General features: G+C 41.5%; 1 protein-coding gene across 1 annotated transcript; it reads left to right on the top strand.

Moving 5' to 3' along the window:
* Positions 1-339: 339 nt before the first annotated feature.
* LOC104157106 (carbohydrate sulfotransferase 9-like) lies at positions 340-9817 on the top strand. Its single transcript, XM_009705989.1, has 3 exons — positions 340-366; positions 4345-4415; positions 8719-9817. The coding sequence occupies exons 1-3, from the start codon at positions 340-342 to the stop codon at positions 9815-9817; spliced, it is 1197 nt and encodes a 398-aa protein (XP_009704291.1).
* The last annotated feature ends 1109 nt before the right edge of the window (positions 9818-10926 follow it).

Below are 10926 nucleotides of genomic sequence, written 5' to 3'. Positions count from 1 at the left end.
CCCTCAGCCTCCTCTTCTCCAGACTAAACAACCCCAGCTCCCTCAGCCACTCCTCATAAGACTTGTTCTCCAGGCCCTTCACCAGCTTTGTTGCTCTTCTCTGGACATGCTCCAGCACCTCAATGTCCTTCTTGTAGTGAGTGTTATATCCCTCCTGTGTATAAAAGTGAACTAGAAAGAGAGAGAAAGGCTCATCCAATGTCTGGTGGTTACAGCACTCCCTGGAAGAGGGGAGCTAGGGTTTCAGTCCCAGCAGAGCGGGTTAGTTAACCTCCAGGGTTAATGCCCAGCAGTTAGATCACCATCCCAGGAAATACATCCACTCATGCAGACGGGGCAATGGGGACCAGCTCTCCCTTGTGCAGGGTGGGTGTTGATCAGCAAGTGCCAAGACATGGTCTCTAATAATGCTGGATAAAAAGATGTTGGCATCTAGCCTCAGGCATCCCTTGTCTTTAGAGAGTAAAATAGATGTTGTTTAAAATATGAAATGTGCTCAAAAATGCCTGCCTGGCTTGAGTTGTGAACATGCAAGAGGCGTTATTTATTTTCTTCTTCATAAAATGACTGTATATATGAATTACCATGCACTTGGAAGTAAAGATTTTGAGAATTGCATTTGTCAACAGAGGGAACTGTTTAGGTTATTTGACTTGCTTCTGTGCTTTAAGTTATGAAAAAGTAGGCACGTTAACATTATTTAATGTACTCAAATAAGAGACCAATATGTAATATACACAGATTACCTGAAAGTGTCATCTTCAGATTTAAACTCCCTGTATACATATAGTAAACATACCAGTCAGTGGAACCCAAGAGTCTTTTTTCTAATATTATTCTTCATAAAATGAGTAATGCGTGCTTAGTTTGAGTCCATTTTGAATTTCAGGTTATTTAAGCCGCTTTGCTATGACGTTGTTCTGTACAGAAATAAGAGTCAGTCCTGATGAAGATTTCTGGCTACTGACTGCAGTGGCTGACTTAGGTTTTATTAACAAGGAATACACAGAGGAGGAGGATTGAGCTCAGAATTAAATGCTGTTAGAACATACTGGTTTACCAGTACCTACAATGAGTGTGACTGCGGAGCTCAGAATTAAATGCTGTTAGAACATAGTGGTTTACCAGTACTTACAATGAGTGCGACTGCATAGGAAGGAGGTCAGGCTAAATATGGCCAAGTGTTAAGTGAACCATGATCTGAAAGTTGCCTTTTATTAACAGTGCATCTTAGCTAGACATCTAGAGACAAGCAAGAAGCCTTGATCTTTCTTATCCTTCCCATTCTGAGCATGTTTTGGAGAAACCAAATGTTTTGACTGTGAGAGCGGGAACAGGAGGGAGTTAATTCCAGATTTGAACAAGAATTGGCAAGTAAAATTAGAGATTAATTTCCTTCATCCAAGTTGCTGACCACATGAATCAGCTTGTGGAAGTGGCTCGTGCGGACTGTCTTGCCTCATTAGCGTGGGTGACTTCGTGCTTTCTGTAGATGAAGGCGGGGGGCAGGGGGAGGAGGGGAGCCCTGTGCAAAGCCAGGAGTTGTGTATCTGTGAGGGTCTCAGGCAAAGACAAAGGGGTTCCTCCTGTACCCTTATTAAATGGGGATGAGACTACTACTGTGATCCTGATAACGTTACTATTTATCTTCCCCATTGGGCCTCTCCACATTCCCCATTGCCTGTATGTCTGGGTTGTTCTCCTCCAAAACCAGCTCTGGATTGGTGCTCTGCTTTCAAATTTTTCTACAGCAGCTCATTCACTGACACTTGGCCACACCGCATTAAAATAAAAAAAGAAAATCTTTCCCTCTGCCCTTTCCTTCTTTGCTCACTTTGTGCCCTTGCCATAACTCCAAGTCACCCTGCAGTGAGATGCTGAACTTTCTGCTAACAGATTCAAGGGGCAAGAGTCACTGATTCACAAAGCTGTGTTTTGAAAAGCAGTATTTAAAATTAACTGGTATCTGTTAATTAAAATTTACCTGCAGTATTTTTTTTTTCTTACTATGATCAGTTATTCTCATTCGTGTCTGGCTCGTTGTTCACAAGTACCTCTCTTGAATCTAATTATATTTCAGCTACAAACTATAAAGTTTGCCTCTTATTCTCTGCAGGAAGCTCGGAGCACTTCGTATACTCATTTCTTTTTTCTTTTTTCCCCCACAACTCGTTTAGTAATTTTAGAGATGCTTGGTACCAGTACACATGCTTTAGGGATACATATCTCATAGGAAAATGTGGTGTCTCTCATAGTAAGGTTTTACCTGTCGGGACTGATGGCTCCACATACAAAATATTCCTAGATCTTAATCCAGAGGAAAGATAAGCTTGCTGCTATTTTGTGGGGTTTTGAGAACTTTAGGGGCAGAACGATCTATGAAAGTTCAAAGCAGTTGTTTCATTCTTTCTCTTCCATAATGGAATTGTGTATGAGCCACAAGGTATCTCTGGCAGAAGTACCTCCGCTAAACTTGCAGTGTTCACAAGGAATAGATATGTTGGCTCTGGCTTGTGAGGAATGCAGCAGTGGTGATTTGCCCTGAATAAATTAGATAAGCCAAAAATTCATGACTCTGCTGGGAGGTGAGGGGTTAGCGGTGCCTTTCTCTGGAGTAGCTGTTTCAAGCACAAGTGATGAATCAAGAGGTTTATCTCCACTGCACAGAAGGTGAAGCACCTCATCAGCAAATATTTCCTGTCACTTATGGCCAGCCTGGATAGTCTCTGCATTGGGAGTTCCTGTAGGGATTTATTTAGCTCACCAACATTACGCTACACAGCTGCTATGGTACGAGAAAGTTGTGAGCATATTTACATGGTAGCTCAGGTAGCATAGTAGTAGAGGAGTCTGGCCATTCTGAATTATGCTTTGCAAATAGTCTTCTAGCACAAAAAAAGTTAAGGATAATCTTTTCTTTGGGCAGGCTTAAGAAAACTGGCACATACCTGTGTAAGTATAGTTCTACATGTTTTTACGACTAAAGTGAGGTGGTAATAGCTCCAGGCTTCAGTGGCTTGCTGAAGATAGGAGTCATGCAAACTTTTCCTGATATTTCAACTACATACCAATTCTGAGCCGCCTGCCACAATCGTGGACCTCTGCTGAAGAAATCCTTCTAACTGTGCCCAATTACGTGAAAAACTTGATATTTTAAGCAAATGAGGTTTAGGCTGAAACTATGTATTACCTTTTCAAAAACACACATACCTACAATCCAAGTAAGAGGATGCTTGTTTTATAGCCCTCCAATATTCAAGCTGCCTTCATATAAATACCTAAATTAAGAGACTGATCTCCATGTGCTCCCTGATCAATATAGAATCAAGGAGTGAATCAGAAAATGAACCTTGTCTCAGAAGAGCCTTTCTCTGTTTTCTACAGAGAGATTCTAGGCAAACAAGTAAGGTCTTGAAGCTATATGGTCATTATAATACAATCCTCGCATAAGAAGCAACATAAAGAAATAATATTTATAGAGTGAAATAAAGTATCTAGTGCTCTCAGTTCATGCTGAACTTCAGCACTGCTGAACACATCTAGTACCAAAGAACGAGGACGTAAGTGAAGATACAATATACTCCAAGCATGTATTTCAAACTCCTGTCATTTCATCACTGGGGGCCCTTTGCTTCTTCTCATGGGTAAGTTTCTGTAAGCATGTACTGCAGAACCCTTGCCTGGATTGATCAGAAAACACAAATGCTCTCTCCTTCCAAATATTTGTTTTCCATAAGTTTCATTTGCAAAAAGATATTTTAACCTGTTCTTGTCATAAGGAACGAAGTTTTTATAATCTTTGAATATCCACGTGTTTGCAGACCACCCTTTATTTTTTTGCAGATGAAACTTATGAAAAACAATTATTTAGAAGTGTCATAAATTATTAGTGTCATGGTGCTGAGAGGGTCCTCAGGGCACTCAAACCTGTAACAGTCAAGCGCAAGCCACAGTAAAAAGCAGAGCACGGTAGGCTCCCAGGTGATTCATGGAGTTGATCCTAAGAAACATCTTAGAGGACTATTTCAGGAAGCATGTTTTAGGACAGAAAACGTATTAACTAGATGTTGAGAACCGAACCATACATTACTAATACTTACAGTGTAGTTATTTGGCAGCACAGAAAAGCACAATAAAACAGAATATTTCTTTCCTCCACTATTCTTCGTCCTACATTTTCTGTTGGGCTCACTTAATTTTATTATTCTTGTTAGTAAAAATGAAGATCCAGCACTAAAGCATTTAGGAAACACAGCACTGCCTGCACTGAAGGCCATTAAATCTTTGTAAATCAGCCCTGAAATATCATCCTTTCCAATACATCATTATCTTTTTGCATGACAGGTTGCTCTAATTGCAAACTGTCTGGATGAGATCCCACCCGTGCATTGTAAAACCACTGCAAAGCGTAATTGGATGAGTCTTAACCATTCTTGGCAGGAGTCAATCTCTTCTATCCCAGTGGCTTGTGAAAGTATTAATGGAAAGGGCAGCTTCAATGTGTGTAAAAGAAGATATTGGCTACTTATTTTTACAGTGAGGAGAAATCCTTTGTGAATGGGGAGGAGCAGGGAATCTTCAGCAATAAAAATGTCAAAAAAAAATCCGTGAACCCATTCATGACTCAAAAATGCCTTCTATTTCAGCAGCTTCACTGAGTTGCCTGCCAGTAGCCAAACACCACGCTGTCTGCTAAATTCCTTTTTTCCTTGTTTTTAAACTAATTTTTAAATCCGTCTTCAGTTCCTGCCTAGCTAAAGGGAGATAGAGACGACATACATACTCTTCTAAATTGGACTGATGGCCATTTCTTAACTTCTTTTCAAATGTGTTAATACAAACGGAGAACAAGGTGCTCTGCATAATTACTGGCAAGGGTGCCACACTTCACTGGATTTTAATTCTCAGATGAAATGGACACAACCCGCTGCATAAGTTGTCGGCATGTCTCAAGGACAGCCTTGCATCTATCCAAGGTGACCGTGGAGTTCACCTCCCATGCCAGGCAGCTGATTCTCAAACTTAGCAGCTCTTTGGAAAGCCACGAATGACCACCCCTGTACTTGAACACTTGGCTCAAAGAGTTTGGTAAGGGCTGTTTGCACGGGAAGATCTGGATCCAGAGTTAGTGACTGATACGGGATTACCTGCCTGCTGCCTGTTGGTGTATGTTCAGGGGTTTTCCAAAATAATAGTGCTCAGCAGCTTGTGGGGTGAACTGTTAAGAATGTAGCTATAATGGACAAAGTTTTTTAAAAAATGTTTATTACTTTTGCAAGTTTCTTCTTTTCTTGTTCCTACTGTGAAAAAAAAAAATCAATATAACATGGTGATACTCAGATCTGTAAAGTGTCATAAAATGGGCATTGAAAAGTCACTGGCACTAAGGGGAAAGCAAAGGCAGCACCTTACTTTGTGTAAGACTAGTATCATAAAACATTAAAATCCTTTCAGAGTGTGTGGCTTTCAGCTCTCTCATGCGCCTAAGAGCGATAGCATCTAAATATGCCAGGCTGTCAGGTAGTTTTGCTTAAGAAATATGGCACTATCTATTCAACAGTTTCTGTTAGTTTCCCAAGAAAATGTTCTAGTTAAACATTTCTTATCAAAAGTAAAGCTTGATGCATCCCCTCATTCATCTTACCTTTACTAGCTCGTAACCTCATTACTTGGGCATGTGTATAGGAAGGTTTGATCTCTTTTTTTTTTTTGAGTTGGAAAATTTCCATGGCAATGTAACAGCCATTTATGCCTTTGAAAATTACCACTCTCCATTCCCTTTCTTAGACAGAGGAAGTTACAGCCAGCATTTACTGCAAGCACACTACCCCTCGTGGAGCTTATAATAACATTTATTAGCCAATACTGTTGTATTCACTATGGGATATGTGTCTCAATGAGAAGGGGAAGTGGAGAGGGGAAGCAACTAATAGTATTTTACATATTTAGATAATTTTTTTGTCCTCAGAACTTCCCATGTCATTGTTTTTCCCCTAGGTCTTTTTTTTTCTTTTCTTTTCTTTTTTCTCTTCTGTTTGGGGCTTTTTTTCCCTGATAGATTCTTTCTTCTTTTGCCTCATCTCACTTGGCAGGAGCCCCTTTCAAGTGACTCCCACTGCGCATATGTTGTTCCTTTAGGGTGTTACCTGAGATTTCTCTGAATAGTTCTGCCCATCCTTCTCTGAAGTCTTTAACCCCATGAAAAATCCTTTCGTAGTGGTTCCTACAGCTGCATTCACAGCTCTTTGGGTTATCTCCTGAGGCCAGTCCTGGATCCCAGGTGGACTGTTTGAAGTGGAACAAAATCAAGACCACACACCTTTCAGTCTGGCCTTTTCCCTCATGACCTGGTGGAACCAAGGCATCTTCCACTAGTTCAGGATGGCAGGCTGAATTCAGAAGGCTGAACTTTCCTCTGAAGTATAGGGCTCATTTTAGTGACTTTAGTTTGAAATTCAGATGGTTTAAGTGTTTTTGCACTGAAATATCTCCTGAAATAGACTTACATGCCATAGGAAGTCATGAGCTACTGCTGCCCTCTCTTGAATTTTCTCTGCATTGGGGTACACCAGTACAATCACATATCACTGCAGACTGTCATCTAAATTATAAAGTTCCCCAGCGCCACACCAATGATTTTACAATCTTTGGTTACTTCAGCATTGTAGTATAACTTTATTCCTACTTCTGTTGAGCCTGGTATTGTGTGGTCAATTTCTGTGTGTCCAATATTTTTCATTTTCACCTTTTTAAGTTCCAGGTTTTCCTTTTCAGGTCAAAGCATTAATTTATTTGTAAGTCTGTGGTTCTGCAGTAGCACTTGAAAGTCGTCATTCAATGTGATGCTGAAATTCCTGTTAGGCTTATAGTCATCCCATCTTTTACTGCTATTACTACCTTCTGTTATTCCACACTAACTATGCTCCTGAATTCTTTCCATCCTAGGGAAGAAGGGATAATCTCTAGGCATATGTGTTTCATTTGTTTTAAAGAATAAAATATTAGACAACAGAATTAAAAAACCCAATGATATTAGAAAATCTGACCACGTCAAACTGAAAGAATTCAAGTATCCTTTTGCATCTCTAAAAACACCAACATGCCCTCTCTCACAGCTGTACAAGTCCTGCATGACTCTGTTCTTTTATTTGTTTTCATCAATACAAAAAATCATTTTACTCAGTTCAGTGAAAACAAAGACCTGATCGTCAGTGGTTTGGAGCAATACAGAGTAGCCTGATCCCTGGGTTTGTTTTTGTCATTGGAAATTATTACACTGCAAGATAGGCTAACTTTTCTTGGAACTGCTTGTTTTTCTGTAGGCTTTATTTCAAACTGGAATTCAAATTGTGTTCCATGCATGACCATTTCTTACATTATTCCTCTGAATTTTTAACAGCCTTATTTGAGTCGGTCTATGAACTTTCCCATCCCCCCAAATCCCCACTTATGGTCTGCCAGTCCACAAATCAACTTTCCAGTAAATGTTTAATCACTTTATGGCAGAAGAGTCTTTTTAGGTAGGGTTCCAAAAAAGTTAGATTTATGAAAGCAGTCAGGCAGTCTGTGCATGTGTGTCCATCTAATCATTTGGGTATCTGGTATTTGCAACAGGATGTTTAAAAACCTGTTGACCAGCATTCCCCCTCTCCAGAAGTGTAATGAAAATAGGCAGCTGTATAGACATCCCAATGCAGGGAGCTTGCCTACTGACGGGAGAAAAAAATCTACAAGCTTTAGTAGACACACAAGAATCCACTCGGCAATGAGAGGGCAGAAATACCCAAACTGCAAGAAACTCTTCAGTCAACTTGCATGATACAAGCTTCTGAAGAATTTGATGGCAAAACATAGATCCGAGCTTTGTCGTTTCTACAGCTTGTGGATTGCATGGTGACTGGGGACATTAAAAGAGATGTTTGGGAGGAAAGTCTCATCTTTTCACATTCTTTGCAGGGTCACTAGTTGATGTTTAGTTAGTGGATGTCCTTAATGTTGATGTTTAAATAAGTCAGATGGAATAGGCGCTCAAGGCACCTATTTTGCCTTATCAGCTGTGAAAGAGGCTAGCTCAGATGTTGCAAACACTTGTATGTGCATGCAGTCCAGTGCATCCCGCTTCCGTGATCTATCCGTAGGGGGACAGGAAGAGGACCTTTTCGGAGTGAGGATTTCATCTGTCACTACACCCCACTCAAACCCCCTGATGTCAGCTCTTTAGGAGTCCTAGGTTCATCCCCTACCACTGCTGGGGGACAAGGCCTGCTCTAGGTCACAGCGATGGGAGCAGATCCAGCAGCTGTTAGCCTGACTGTGCCAGTGCGCTCGGCAGAGCTGTTAGTGGCCATACAACTCAACCGGTGCTGTCACGGGGGAAAATGTGTTCGGTAGAGAAAAGCACCTGGCCACCCCTACCAGAACTGTCAGCCTCCCTGTATGAACCTCTTCTGATTTCTCAAAAGATGTGGCTTAAGCTATTTATTTTTGTAGGAAGACCTACTGTGCGCTAACAGGTAAGCCTCAGAAGCATGTATTTCAGTAATTAGCCCAGCTGGTTGCTAAATTAGATGTATCAATCAAGGGGTTCAAAAGAGACTTTGTAGTACTAAACGTGGCTTGGTCGTGAGCGCGCACCACCATCCTTGCTGTGGTTGCAATGTGAATGGGCTGGGCCGGGCTGTCGCTGCGTTGTAAGCTCTGCTCCTTTCCATGTTCACAGGATTTCACACTCCTACCTCCGGGGATGCTAAGGAGAACGACGTGGAACAGGAGTGCTCCTCCTGGCCTCAGTAAACACAAGATGGCTGCCTCGGGTGGCAGGCGCTGGCGGGGCAAGGCTGACCCTTTTGGTGGGGCAGCTACCTCCTTGGTGAGCCAACTGTCTGACCAGCAGAAGATGAGCGAGTCACCTCTCAGCCGGTTCAGAGGGGTGTATTTACCTCCTGCACTGCACCCTTTAAACAAGACATTAGTCAAGGGTGGCAAGTGGAAGGATGTGGATAGCGCCCAAGAAAAGCGCAGGTCCTTCCTGCATGACTTCTGTAAGAAATACAACAGCAGAAAGAAGCTGCGAACCCACCTCGTGCAGCTGGTGTCAAGAATTTACGTGGAGGACAGGCACAAGGTCCTGTATTGCGAAGTGCCGAAAGCAGGATGCTCCAATTGGAAGAGGGTCCTCATGGTGCTCAATGGACTCGCCGCTTCAGCACACAACATCTCCCACGATGATGTGCACTATGGAAAGCATCTAAGGAAACTGGACAGTTATGACCTAAAAGGGATATACACACGCTTGAACACATACGCTAAGACTATATTTGTACGTGATCCTATGGAAAGACTGGTATCTGCCTTCAGGGATAAGTTTGAACATCCAAACAGCTATTACCATCCAGTATTTGGGAAGGCAATAATTAAGAAGTATAGACATAATGCAACTGAAGAGGCATTGAAAACAGGATCGGGAGTTAAGTTCAAGGAGTTTATCCAGTACTTGTTAGATTCCCATCGCCCAGTAGGAATGGACATTCACTGGGAACAAGTCAACAAGCTCTGCTATCCCTGCCTCATCAACTATGATTTTATAGGAAAGTTTGAAACCCTGGAAGAAGACGCAAATTACTTTTTGCAGCTTGTAGGTGCTCCAGCCGAGCTGAAGTTTCCTAAATTCAAAGACAGACATTCCTCCGATGAGAGAACAAGTGCAGAAGTAGTGAGGCAATACTTAAAGGAATTGTCTAAGGAGCAGAGACAGCTGACCTATGACTTCTATTACTTGGATTACTTAATGTTCAATTATACATCACCAATTGTATAGCACCAGAATAGCTTCAGACTTCTATTAGATATTTATCATTTTGGGATTCAAAACAACTACGTTGATATTAGCCCTGAAAGGAAACAAAATTACTGCTAAGTGGAGTTGTCTTGCTTTAGTGGGGATTTTATAAGCTAGAGTGACATCAATTGGCAGTAAATTATAGGAGAATGCACAAAAAAAGACCTGTAAACAGCATAAATTGCACTAAAATGCCTGAAAAAGCTGCTTTTACCATTATGGATTATACTGTGGAAGCGGTAGCACAGCCAGCTGTTGCATTAGCTTACCTAATGTTCTTTTAATGGTTTAAGAAAAAAGCATTCAGAGTAGCTTGATTCTTTTTTGGTGTGTCTGCTTTAGAAATTGTTTTTGAAACTATTCTTGAATGTATTTTTTACTTTCTGTCACTTATTAATAAAGAAACGTTGGCTAATTTTCTAAGATATTTGCAGCATTCTCAGTTGCAAGGCTTGGTTGTTTGATTATCGTTAGACTGTAGCTATTTTTAGACCTGATTTTTTTTATTGAAGGATGCTCTTGAATACAAATGCATAAAACTACAAATAACACAGCAGCTCAGCTGTTGAGCAGAGTAAATTTGGGTAAGCCTGTGGTCTGAAGTCCCGGCCCACTACCCCATTTTGATTGATGCACTAGAGTTGAAAAAACATGACCCTCCTTTCAGAGAACTGCCACGTACATGAAAATTAACATTTTAATTTACAGTGGAATCAGCCACGTACTATGGTCCCAATATTCAAGATAGTCTTCATCTTTGGTGACAGGGAAAAGTCTTAGGATGGTAGCTATGGGATATTATAAGGTCTGTACTGAGAAGCAACTTCACTGCAACTGCTGTAACCACTCTTGGTCTGCCAGTGTCTGATCATCAGCCCAGCTCCCAGCAATTTGTTACACAGGAGATGTCTATGCCCATTGCCTCCCAAACCTATGGACTGGTTTTGTCCCCAGAGCTTCTTGAAGTCACCTATGTCTTGCTGTCCTTCCTGCCTTGTCAGTGGCCAGCAAACCGCAGGGGTGGGGTGGATGCTGCAGTGTTACCTGATGGGATGGATATCGGTGATTCGTCCTGGAGACAGTTGTGT

Source organism: Cariama cristata, unplaced genomic scaffold (assembly GCF_000690535.1).
Source record: "Cariama cristata isolate BGI_N322 unplaced genomic scaffold, ASM69053v1 scaffold5628, whole genome shotgun sequence".
NCBI lineage: Eukaryota > Metazoa > Chordata > Aves > Cariamiformes > Cariamidae > Cariama > Cariama cristata.
Note: the sequence above shows the minus strand (reverse complement) of the source record. Positions and strands in the feature narration are given on the sequence as shown.